The 14,018-nt window shown below is 35.5% G+C and overlaps 1 protein-coding gene across 2 annotated transcripts in view; it reads left to right on the forward strand.

Annotated features, from left to right (window-relative positions):
- The first annotated feature begins 413 nt into the window (after positions 1 to 413).
- LOC144452830 (cyclic AMP-responsive element-binding protein 3-like protein 1) overlaps positions 414 to 14,018 on the forward strand; it is a 48,459-nt gene continuing 34,854 nt past the window's right edge. For both annotated transcript variants that reach the window (XM_078143997.1, XM_078143998.1), the window contains exon 1: positions 414 to 650. In XM_078143997.1, coding sequence (XP_078000123.1) covers positions 546 to 650 — 105 coding nt within the window. In that variant the 5' untranslated portion in view covers positions 414 to 545. The remainder of the gene's footprint in view (positions 651 to 14,018) is intronic.

Below are 14,018 nucleotides of genomic sequence, written 5' to 3' on the forward strand. Positions count from 1 at the left end.
TGACGTGAAAACTGATGACATGGCAGCGCTTTTTAAGTGTTTGAAACCATCGTTATAAATATCTTTATGAGCACATTCACTGAATCATTTTGAAGTTGACCTGAAGTTGACATACAATAAGACGACGTGTGATTGGCTAAACGGCTTTTCCAAAACTACGTGGCGAGAAGGGAGCGATTTATTTGAAATATCCATCCGCTGGGGAATACCACAGTTAAATTTTATTTTTGTGATTAAGTACCCTTCAATCTTATGTAAAACCTTTCTATCCGTTGTCTCGTTCATGTCGTATCGAGGTTCTTCCATTTTCTGTGGATGTTATGTGAAAATTCCGAGTTTGATTGTAAAAAGTAGTTCTGCGGTCAAAGTATAAATAGGCAAAGGTGTGTAAATGCGCTTACTCAGTGGATGACGAAATTTTTCTCCCAGAACCTCTGAATGTGTAGCAGGCAAGATCGCAGACAGCAGAGAAAAAAACAAAACAAGGACTGATTTTCCGGATTTCGACCCCTAATTTTCCCGACCACGACTTACGGACAAGTGTCATGGATGGTCTAGAGTTTGACCAGCGTCTGACAGAGCATGGACCCGGAGATTTCGGTGACCTTCTGGAAGGCGATATGTTCCGTAGTAGTACGAGTGGCCATGTAGTAAGTTTCGTCTGCTGTTTTTTTTTCTTTCTGTTTATGTTAATATTTTGAAAATCAATAACAATAATTACTTGTCACGCGTAATTTTCATATTGTAGACGTTGTTTATTGTTCATGGTATCAATTTTTCGCAAACATGTGGATATTTTGAAGCATGTTTTGATCAAAATTTCTCATTGTTTATATTATATTTAAACATATGGTTTAGTACCGGTCATATTTGACCATGCTGTATGCGGGTTATCGTATATAATGAATGTTAATACAATAGCAGTTGTATGACTATCTCTGTGGCTAGGTTCGGCATTCAAGCTATGGGAAAAAATGAATTGATGAACATCTTTACATTTAAAATTATTTAATAATGTACAGATGTAGTTTGTTTATCAGTCGGTCTATGAAATGGGCGTTCACCCTAATTTTTTGGTAAGAACGGGAATTTTGTGAACGTTACGGGTACAGTCGTTGTCTCTAATATGGAATTTTGTTAGGGTTTACCAACCATAGTAATGGCAGCTTATGACATGAATGTATTTCCTTATATAATTTGTCACCGACGTTTTGCACTGACAGAGGGGAACGAACGTAAAGGGTGTTTGGGCACGCCTGTATTTTTGGAACCGTACGAGTACATTGTTATTATAAGGAAACCCCTAAGACTTCCTGAATAATGGCAGACTCATTCATTCGACAGTCTGTCTACTGCTTCAGTTTCTTGACTTCTGAGTTTCTGGTTCTGCTTTTCGATATATACGCTGTGGTTTTTCAATCACAGTAACTTTGCAATCACGATCTTTCCCTAAACTTGATTTTCAGTTATGCTAATCTTTTGTGAGGCGTTGTTTTCTTTTAAGTCTAAAAGAATGTGAGTCAATCTCACTGCAGACAATAGCTTTTACACAGGCGTGGTTAGAGTGTATTGTATGAATGAATTCTCATTCATGTTGTCTAGCGTTTGCCATGTACTCACATTTATTACAATAAAACCAGATACAATGTACTAGCATATCCTTGCTGAGCTGATTCCACAGTCTATAATGATATACTAGTACACATTAGTCTTAGATTCTTCACAAGGTGTATAAACTATAATTACTTGAGATATTACCTGAGGTGGTAGCAACAGGCAGTGTTATAATTAATGCAAAACAAATCAGGTCAGTACAGGTATTTGAATGGAAATAAGCTACTATAGTACTAACACTTACCAACAGTGAATATTACATAACAATTTTATACCACAATCAACCCTACAGATTCAAAATATCCACAACAAATTAGAACATTTAGATTTCAGGATTTTTTCAGGAAAATGATGCTGTCAAAAAATGATAAATGATTTTGTTTGTGTGTTCAGTAAACAGTATTTAAATTAAGATGTGTTGTTAATGTATTTAAAGTGTTATTGTGAGATTGGCATGACTAGGAGTAGACTATCAGTGGTTTATCATGTGGTCTATTGTTCACTGGATTTTGGCCTAGTCCCAAACTTATGAACCATTGACCCATGGTTTGATCGTTGTTCAAAGTCTAGTATTTTAAACATATGCATACAATGGGATTGATAATCATTAGCATAGTGCATTTACATTGTGGTTTAGCAATACCTTCACCTTTTGTACAAAATCATCAACACTGTCATAAACTGGAGAAAAGAAGAATGGAAGAAAGAAAAAATAGTGAGTGACTGTAGTAAACAAGAAGAATGGAACAAACTAGACAATATTTTGGTCACATCTGGATTGATGGATGTCTTCATGGCATCCATGCAGTGCATGCAACCAAGTGTTTCACCTTCCTCTTCTGTTGATAATACCAGTATTGGTTTCTTCAATGTATTGATTCAGATTCTGAGTTTTTGTCACCGTTTTTAACCCCAGTAAATCTGTGTGGTGCTCTTTGCTTACATAACTCCTTATATGTATTCTTCAAAATATTTAGTGGGGAATATGGTAAAACAATTTTGAGGCAATTTACAGTCTATTGTTAAAAAAATGTAGTCTTTTTTTCTGTAGATCTGCTCTAAAATGCTGCTATCTTCTTTCGGTTTACACCTTGTTTGACTAGGTACAAATGTAGTGTAGCCTAGACTATAGTATAGGTGTAGACTTTGGAGAGACACTGTCAGGCTATACTGTACAATGTACAATGTAGGTGATAAGTTTACAAGATATTGAAGGGTTTTGTTAGTCCATGCATTGCTCCATAGTACAACACGTAGAATAGAGATAAGAAAGGAAATATGTATAAATCATTATTGCAGTCAGTGCATACAGGTCAGGTCAGGTCATAGTCAGACCTGGACATCATTGTTGGTAATTTTCCATCATCTGATTTTAATGTGTACTAGCTCAGCTGCCAGTGATTTTTGTAAGTTTGGTAAACCTAAGCCCACAAACTCAGAGACTAACTTGGTTTAAGATCTGACACAGCATGTACATGTACCAGTGAATGACATTGTCAATCCAAGGCTCTAGAGGGGTTAGGTGAAGTCCAGTAACAGAAAGTGGAAAGTTAGGTAAAAATGGCATAGCTCACAGAGGTGAGAACACTAGTCAAAGATTTAAACAATTTTCTACTTCTTTGTTAGTGATAATATACTGTAGTTTTAATATGCATTGTACCATAATTATAGTGTTTACTTTAGAAATGTCAGTAAAATGACTGGGGAATTCTAGTGGATATTATCAGTGTATCACCCTTAGTAACAACACTGAAAATTAGATATTACTCCCAAACATTTCTGTTCTTTCACAAGTTAGAGTCAAAGGAAATAAGAGTGAAGTCTGTGGTCTTGTCACTCTGAGTCACAGACATTTAGTAACAACACCTTGGATGTCATGAGTGTTTTCCAACTGTATGCAGGAAATGTTGAACAATAGTACAAGTATAGTACCCACACTAGCTTTTAGTGAACATTTTGCCTTGCAATTCATGCAAAGTGATGTGGATGTATATTGTTGTGATTTAGAATGATAGGGTATACATTTTGTATTTTCTGTGTGAATGCATACAACTTGGCTTGTAGTGTATATATATTGTGTGTTGTCTTCTTGAAAATAAACACCTCACAAGAGATCTTTTTCGCCAACTTGTAGCAGTTTGTGTGTGAAATAAATTTCCATTGTTAACATTATCAAAAGACCTTAATTACTTGGCCCAGGACAACATTGTTTAATTTTCAAGAAGACATCAGAACCCCTACTGAGTATTTGAAATATTGTTAATAGATCATCAATTCTATATACATAAATTATGAAACTTTGATAAAATAACTCCACAACAAGTTTTATTAAATTAACTGACATGATATCTCTTTGTAAATCTGCAAACTTAAGCAATGCTTTCAAATTTGTTGTATTTGCAATATCTTTTCTGGCTTGCATTCCTATAGTAAATTTGTCCAAAATAGTGCAATAAACTCACTTTTAGTTTCACAGTAATTCAAATTTGTCCAAATAGCAGAATAAATTAAATTTAGGATAGTTGATATGTTCTGTTTTTAAAATATACTGATTGGTTATTGCTTGTGTTGTTGAGAAACCAGCCTGATTTCATTTGTGTTGTGTTAAAAGTTACATTTTGTTTACATTGTAAACAGTACAAGTTAGGTATCAGTTTTTTAAATAACATTAGAATTAGTACTGTCAATGTTTACTTTAAAAATAATCTCCAAGAACCAATTTAATTAATCTTGATTAGTTTTTTAAGGCAGCTACTGAATTTATGTCCATACAAAGCTAAGAATTACAGGGTATTGAGTAGTTTCACCAACTTTATCTATCAATGAAGCAATAAATCAATCAATTAAGGGGTGGGATCAAAAGCTCAATGTAGGATAAAAAACTAAATTCTTTTTAGTTAGGCCTTAGACTCCCCCCCCCCCCCACACTTAATTGGCCAAAATTGTTTCAGACCATACAATGAATATATTTGAAACCAGTATGTACTAGCAGTAAGTAGTGCTATGAATATAGCCTGGATATGAAACCAGTATGTACTAGCAGTAAGTAGTGCTATGAATATAGCCTGGATGTGAGAGATGTGAAGATTCGATGAAGGATAGATAACACTAGACTACTATGATATGAATACAATACCAGAATATTGTGAGGAAAAAATAGTTTTTTGTTGACGCTTTAGTTTACTTTAGTGCCATGCATTAGCCTACCTGTAGAAAAAATCAAAATGTCAGGTAGGATAGTGGAATAGTGTAGTGTGTAGTGTCAGTCATCCTTCAAGTCTACAGGTAGGCTTAGTTAGGATAGTGGAATAGTGTAGTAGTGATTGTGGTTCAAGTCTACAGGTAGGCTACAGTTATGATAGTGGAATAGTGTAGTAGTGATAGTGGTTCAAGTCTACAGGTAGGCTACAGTTAGGATAGTGGAATAGTGTAGTAGTGATAGTGGTTCAAGTCTACAGGTAGGCTACAGTTATGATAGTGGAATAGTGTAGTAGTGATAGTGGTTCAAGTCTACAGGTAGGCTACAGTTATGATAGTGGAATAGTGTAGTAGTGATAGTGGTTCAAGTCTACAGATAGGCTACAGTTATGATAGTGGAATGGTGTAGTAGTGATAGTGGTTCAAGTCTACAGGTAGGATAGTGGAATACTAGTAGTGTAGTGTCAGTCGTCCTTGAAGTTTACAGGTAGGCTGTACTTAGGACAATCTGATTAAAATCTGATGTAGATGCCGATGTTTACATTTTTTAGCCTGATCGCCTCCTCTACATCTGAGATGGCGCCCATTCAAACGGATTTCTGCTCACTGAGCCTCGCAACCAATCAGGTTGCGTCTTACTTGTCATGGGCATAGACAGAGTAGTAGTAGAGAGTACTTGTCATGGGTAGAGGAGACGATCAGGCTAAAAAATGTAAACATGTACCAAGAAGGTCAATTCAGGCAAAATAACGAAGGTAAAATAGCAATGAACGATCAGCCGACATCTACATCGGATTTTAATCAGATTGTACTTAGGATAGCGAAATAGTGTAGTGTCCATAGTCCTTCAAGTCTACAGGTAGGCTATAGTTAGGATAGCAGAATAGTGTAGTGGTGATAGTCCTTCAAGTTTACCCAGGTACATGTAGCCTAGCCATGCATTTACTTTAGTGAAAATTCTTCCATTTCTCAATTTGACGACATTCTTAGAAATATTGTATTTAGGGTATAAAACAGATTTATTAGTAAAATCATTTTTGTAGGATGAGAACTAAAATCATGGCTCAAAAACTCCCTTTTTTATCCTACATTGAAAGGATCTTGGCCCTGCTAATCTGTATTGCAAATTATATGTGTAAGAGTAGATATATGTAAGAGTAGAGAGTGTGGTATATATTTCAGGAGATAGTACATAGTTCTTCTGAATGGTAGATTTACTACAGAATAACAAACTGATATTAAAAGTAAGAAAACTGTACGTTCTGGTATATACGTAACATATTGTCTGTAATATTTAGCTACTGGAAGGTCAGCACATTCCAAAATATGTCCCATTAAGTATCATTAGCTTCCCATTATTATACAAAGGTATACAGGACTTAAAAACAGGCCTTTGAAACTTTGGATATCTCTTGACACATTTCAAGTGTTTGAATATAGCACTGACAAAGACAGAACTACATTAAAAAAAAAAACAGCTGAGAACAAACTTCCATAGCCCCAACGTACAGAAGTCACTGCTTTGCTCTCTAGTGTGAAGTCCATTGAATCAGTGGGATCTCTGATGGAATCACTAGTAAACTAGAGGATATCAGTTACCAAATTAGTTCAGTACTTTCAAAGACCCTGGAGTTCACTGTAGGGTGTCTGGTTTATATCTTGTCAGTCTACTAGTAAAGGTGTCATCTCAATGTCTAGTTATCTTGTCTTGTCTTTCCATCATTTAGTAGACACTTGTCATCACATAGGCAAGATGGTCTAAACAATATGTATTTCCCACGCCAATAAAATGTTTTAATTTGTCATTGAATTTGTTAGTGTGTCATTGCCTTGCTCTATTTGTTTATCCAATAAATGTGATAGTCATGACCTTCTTAGAGTGTTCTTGACCTTTACTTAGTTAGCATATATCTGGTTACAGACCCAAGTGGAGAGATTTGTAGGTCTATGTTTATTTCAGTTCTAATGTTAGAGATGGATGTCTGTGTGTATATTTCAAGTCAGAACTGTTTTCAAACACTGCACAAGTCAAGACCACAACAAAGTTCATGATGATGGATTGAATGCAGTGAGTCATACAGTTAAAAGGCCACCCAAGCTATTTTTATTGAGATTTATCTGCCCCTAGTTAACTTTTTACTTACACTTTAAAATTGTGATTTTAAACAAATTATTCTCCTTTTTTTCAAGGCAGTACAAATCTTGAGTCATCTAGAATACAGGTCAATGTTAGTCTGTTTACTTAGATGCTTCCATGCTACTACTAGTACTACTTGGTTAGTATACATGTACATCTTTGTGACAGTGTTCCAAACAATGGATTATGTGAACACACACTTACCTCAAACTGAGATGTGTTTATCTTAAAACCATCAGGGAATGAAATGAAATATGTTATCATGATTTGGAGATGCTTACAATGTATTAAAGCAAGGGCTGTCTTCAGCCATTACAGCTGTGATAGTACTCAATTACTACTTGTATTTAAATAAACTTGAAAGTGTGATTAGTGAATGTTTGTTAATTTGTAAGTCCCACATCTGTTTTTGTAATGAAATCCAAAATTGTATTTGTTGCTCAAGGAAATGTTTACTTGAACAGGAGGTCAATAACCTACTTAAGATATACAATAGTTGTCCCTGTAAAAGCAATTCACTTAAAAAATAGCTTAGAATCAAGTCTTGTGGGTATCAGTTTGACTATCATCTGGAGGGGAGACAAAATGAAGTCTCAAGAAGAGATCATAGTCAAGATTCCTGCACAGCTTGACTCTGGTTTACACTAACTAAGATGTGTTTTAGTTGTTTGCAGAAATACATTGTAGACAGAGACTGACATATTTTTCAATGACAGTCAGTGTTTTTGTTTTGTCATGGTTGGTAAGTACATTTAGATGTAGGTAAAATCGACCTGAACTTCAAAGGTTTTCTATCAAGTCTCCCCACGAAAATTGTAGTAGATCTGTACATGTAAATGTTTTACCAGTCTTCTCCCCACTGTTACCATGGTTCCCTCCCCCAACACAAACATTATTGTACTACTACAAGACATTGAAGTCTTTACATTTACCAGTCCCCCCCCCCCCCATTACCAAGGTTACAAAACCCCAGTAGAAACACATTTTACATCTTGATACCTTACAGAAATCTGTTGTGACATGTAATAATGTAGATTTATTGTTATAAACTGAATGCAGACTTCTTATCACTCAATTTACTATTGTTGAATGAATTGAACAGACTGAAGCACAGTTCCTTTCAATCTTACCTAAAATCAACAACACATACTCTAGGTCAGTTGATAAATATAACCAAGAAAAACAAGTGTATTTGGAAGATTACCAATAAACAGTTGAACAATGGGAAGTAAATAACAGTTTGTATATACATGGAGGTATATACATATGTATAGATACTCACAGTATATACCCAGTACTTGGTCAGATTAGGAGCTCCAAGTCTTATGCTGATTTATACAATGTGTGTGCTGAGAGGAGGGGAGGGGAGGGGGGTGGGGTTATAATATAGCTCTATAAATGTTTACCAATTGGGCTATCATGGGTTTAGACTTGTAGCAAGACCTCAGATCTGTACTCTAAAGGTTGATGAACAAAAGCTGAGGGTGACAGCGAGTTCCTCTGGTGTGTAGCTCCAGGCATGCAAGTCTGTGTGACTATAATACGTATGGTGCTATGAGACCCTATCAGTCTGTGCTTTTAAATGTAGCAGAAATGCTCAAGGGTCTAGCTAGACTAGTGTGGGTTCAGTATGTGATAATTAGCAACTGAAAGGGTAACTTACAAGTAACTTGTAAGTAAGTACTGTTGCCAACAGCCTGAAGTTTGCACTAGCTGACACTGAGCTATAAATAAGATATGCAAATGTATTCTTGATTTACTATTTTTCCTGGTACACATACTTTCTGGAATGTCACTTAGAATACAGTGGATATACACTATCCTTTCATTTCTCACATACTTTCTGGAATGTCACTTAGAATACACTTGACATACACTATCCTTTCATTTCTCACATACTTTCTGGAATGTCACTTAGAATACACTTGACATACACTATCCTTTCATTTCTGTCACGTTTGTGACCTAATCATTTTTTTAAAACCATGTATGATATGACATCTTATTCTTAGTCCAATGACTCACAATACTTTGTTGGTAATTTTGAAGTCCGTGATTCCTTGAAGAAACCTAAATCCAATTCCAAGGATTGGTAATCATATACTTCCTTCACCACTAACATCAATGTGCCTTGTCATATGATTCCAAGAAGGTAACAGATTCCTAGTTGGAAGCATGTTTCCCCATATTTATATGACAGAGACATATAAATATGGGGAGAGATGAGATGAGATGAGATGAAATTGAAATGTGTTTTGTTATTGAGTCAATGGTATATGAATATTGTATATGACATGTACATGGAAGTCTTCAACTCTTCTATACATGATTTGTAATCAAAGGGCAAATGAAGTTCAGAGTTATTTTGAAATGTGGTTTGGTGGTTTGTTGTTGATCTATATTAAGAGCATAACTGAAAGATATTCATTGTTATTTTGCTGTTGTAAACACCCATGAATCTCTCAATCAAAAGGGCATATGAAGTTTATATGCAGTATGTTGAGATGTGTTTTGCTGTTGATATCAGTGTAGGGCACATAAAGTTCAGAATTGTTGACAGGAATTCCAAGTGTGGTAGCACTGATCCAGTCCATTCATCATTGTGTCACAGTAGAATACATGTAGGTTGGTGTCAATAAGTCAAGGTCTTTGCTGAAATCTTCACTTGTGATGAACTTTGTGGTCAGCTCTCAAAGCTCTTATGATGGTGAGAAACCACAAACAACAACTAAAGTGAGTAAACATGACAGTTAAAGGTAACCAGTCACAATCATTACAGTTAGGGACAGTGGGTCATATATACCACAAACAAACAAACAAAAACAAAGTTAGTAAAAAAATAAATATTACAACAAAATTGTAAAGAGTGCATCATGCGAATAAAGATAAAGTTTGTGAAAGTGACAAATAAACCAAGCAACATCAAGTAAACTACACATAGAAATGGTTTTGTGTTAGTGAAAGTTAGCAAATAAGCCAAACAACATCAAGTAAACTACACATAGCAATGGTTTTGTGTTAGTGAAAGTTAGCAAAATCACATCACTGATGTCAGTAAAAGTTACCCAACTGAGATGCCAGTTGATTGTTTAATGTGTAAGATTTTGTACTGTAAAAGTGTACAGGAATACCAAAACTAAGCTGCTATTTATTTATAGACTAGTAGGACTACATGTAGTAGTAGTAGTAGTAGTAGTACTAGTAGTAGTAGTAGTAGCAGTAGCAGTAGCAGTAGCAGTAGCAGTAGCAGCAGCAGCAGCAGCAGCAGCAGCAGCAGCAGCAGTAGCAGTAGCAGTAGTAGTAGTAGTAGATGATTTAGTTAATAACTGTAGAACTCGTAGATTAGCTGATAACTGTAGAACTCATTTACATGCAAACAGTCCAGTCTTATTTATTCTTTACACCATATTACCACAGAATGAATTAACAAGTCATTAGAATACCAAGACTGTACTTACAACTCTTGCAACTAGTACTCACAAACCAACATACACTATGTGTATTTACATATTACGTGATGAATACCAATGCAACAAAACAGTTGTGTAATGGGTGAAGTCAATGACTGTTGTACTTCGAACATCCCAGGACAGTGACATGATGCACTGCAGGATGGAGATGAAAAGACCAGTGAGGTACTATGACGATTATAGGTTTCATTATAATGGCCTTTCCTTTCAACTCCTACTCACCAATGTTAATCACTACTATAGTAGTGGCATTGTGCATCACAACAATAAGAGAGTTATTGCTTTCCACAAGTAACCAATACCAGTGCCTACACTTGGTAGTCAGATTGACTAATGTAGCTATGGCCACACTAGTCCTATCATGGAGGTAGGAAGGACTGTGTTTCTACTTCCATGGTCTTACCTTATTAATTTGGTAGTCAAGATATATTTGTTTTAATAGTATAGTCAAGGTGTCCTTGATTTTAGGCCTTGTCAGTGTCTGGTATATCGGGAGTTAGATTTATGTAGATGCAAGGTCCTGGTTGTCTTACTCCACCTATCCTATAGAATTACATGTAACGTTTGCATCAGAACACACTGTATTACAATGCATCTATAGAATTACATGTAATGTTAGCTTCAGAACACACTGTATTACAATGCATCTATAGAATTACATGTAATGTTTGCATCAGAACACACTGTATTACAATGCATCTATAGAATTACATGTAATGTTTGCATCAGAACACACTGTATTACAATGCATCTATAGAATTACATGTAATGTTTGCATCAGAACACACTGTATTACAATGCATCTACAAGGTTTACAACCTCATATTTAAAAGACAAGTTTGGACATTTTCATTCATACAGTGTAATTTGTTGCCAGTTGATGATGTTTTTAAATATATAGTTATAACTAAAAATGACAGAGTTACTTGTAAGAAGCCATAACTTGAGAACAATCCTTCTCAGGATGATCTGTGTAATTTAGTGTAAACAAAATTCATTACCAAAGAATAGGGGGATTTTAGAGTATCAAGATTTTAATCTACTTTTGTAATCAGGAATGTACTGTTTATTTGTAATGAGATTGTAGATTGCATCATAGAGAGATAATAATACTATTGTTTTCTTGTATAAACTTAGAACTCAACCTCTTATGACCCTAATGTATTGACCAATAGGAACCCTCCTAGGCCAGGTCACCTGTTGACCCTAATGTATTGACCAATAGGAACCCTCCTAGGTCATTTTCTGTACAAATTTCAATCTCTTGAAGAAATGTCTCACTGAGAGCAGTGAAACACTGTTGTATATCAAACTATTGAGTGACACTCTCAATAATCCAACCAACCAACGAAAGCTCATCTGTGCAAATGTTCAGTTTAAGTTCATGAATTTAACTTTACTGAAAATTTACAATTAGCTCACCAAAGCTTTCGCCAGGTATCCACTAGGCTTTGTCAGTGTTTTCAGAAGTCACAACACATGCATGACTTCATACAATCAAAACTTCAACCAATGGTTGATGTCTAATTCACTTACAGTGCAATCACAGAGATTTTCATGGATGATGGAATATGGTTTTAACTTCACTCGCTGTTTGTGAAGTACATGTAATTTTAATTATAACTCTCAGCTCTGCTTCACTACACCTACTATTAAAAATAATACATAATAATCTTTATTTGTCCAAATAAATTAAAAAATTTGTTGAGTGGTTACCACAAGAGCAGCGCCATAGTGCTCTAGTGTTAAACCAGCATACCCGGGGAAAATCTGTGTTGTTCAGCAGGGGCAAACTGAGCATCCCCCTTCTTATATGCAGACCTGGTTAAGTTTTAATAAAACCCAGCCGATGCTTGACAGGTTTGAAGCCAGACTGCAGTTGTAAGATGTGTACAAGTTAACCACTTGGCCATGGACAACCCAGACTGCAGTTGTAAGATGTGTACAAGTTAACCACTTGGCCATGGACAACCCAGACTGCAGTTGTAAGATGTGTACAAGTTAACCACTTGGCCATGGACAACCCAGACTGCAGTTGTAAGATGTGTACAAGTTAACCACTTGGCCATGGACAACCCAGGCTGCAGTTGTAAGATGTGTACAAGTTAACCACTTGACCATGGACAACCCAGGCTGCAGTTGTAAGATGTGTACAAGTTAACCACTTGGCCATGGACAACCCATACTTTTGAACACTACACCTGCTATTTCAGGTCAATTGGTTTTAAATGTAACTCTCAGCTGTTGACAAGTAGACTGTTTTCTAAATGGACTACTAACGCTAGAAATGTCAAGATTATACTTAACATTCATATAGCATGACCAGACTTGTGAGTCGTTTTTTTAATTTAAAGAGAATTGTCAAGTATTTGACATTCTTTATCCTCCCCCTTTCTTCTCTTTCTGATATTTTACTCAGTTCTCATTGAAAATTGACCAAGAAGTTTTCAAGATATTTCCCCCAGAAATAAAATCAAAGAATTGATTCCACTTACAGCTATATTTTGATGCAATTGTATAATTTTTCCACAATATTAGTTTTGATAAACTATAGTGAGTCATCTACTGTTGGCATTTTCCTACCAGGTCATAATACACAAGAAATGTATGCATAAGAATGGGTGGTAAAATAGTTTGTAGTCAAACTGTAAATTAGGGTATTAAAATGTATTTGACTTTGGTAAGTAGACAATATGTGTCAAGGACAGTTTTGGTAAATGAACTGGTAGGTATATGTGAATTGATGACAAAGTAGTGTAGAGTATCTACAATGTACCCATGGCCCAATATTTGACCAATAATCATATTTAGTTATTAAATTAACATGGTAGCTTTCTTTCTGTCTGTGTTTGGTTACAGGCATATAAAGCAAACTAGCTGACTTTGTTCGTTATGGGGGGGGGGGGATCTGGCTCAATGGAATAGCTGAACTTCATTTTCATACTTCTAAACAACTTTGGAATCGGATGGAAAAGTTTCACTCCTTCGATGATAACAAGTTTTTGTAATTACTACTGAGATGTTGATAAGTTGATAAAAATTGACTTCTTAAGTGAGATATATATGTATGGTGCTGGGTTTCTGGTAGTATTTTACACTGTGTTTATTTAATGTTTTTATTTTACATCAGTCATAGTGATTTGACCTCTACATGTCTCATCATAGTTTACATCAAAATTCATATATAAATGTTTAATGTCGTGCTTGTGAATGTTTGTTTAGGGGGAGGAGGGAGGGTTTTAACCTGAACGAACGATGCTCATTTAGGGGGAGGAGGGAGGGAGGGGGTTTTAACCTGAATGAATGATGTTCATTTAGGGGGAGGAGGGAGGGTTTTTTAACCTGAACGAACAATGCTCATTTGTTGAGTTTGTGCGACATTGTGTCATCATCCCTTAGTGAAGTATGATGATTCAGTCACATAATGATGATTAATCACGTTACCTGTACAAACTAGTTTTAGTGGTAGTACTTTCTAATTCAGTACCAGTGAGTTTAACTGGGTATTTGATAGTGATGATTAATAATGTTACCTGTACAAACTAATTTAGTGGTAGTACCATACTTTCTGTATCTACATTACATGTACCTAATAGAGT

Source organism: Glandiceps talaboti, chromosome 23 (genome assembly GCF_964340395.1).
Source record: "Glandiceps talaboti chromosome 23, keGlaTala1.1, whole genome shotgun sequence".
In the NCBI taxonomy this organism is placed as follows: Eukaryota; Metazoa; Hemichordata; class Enteropneusta; family Spengelidae; genus Glandiceps; species Glandiceps talaboti.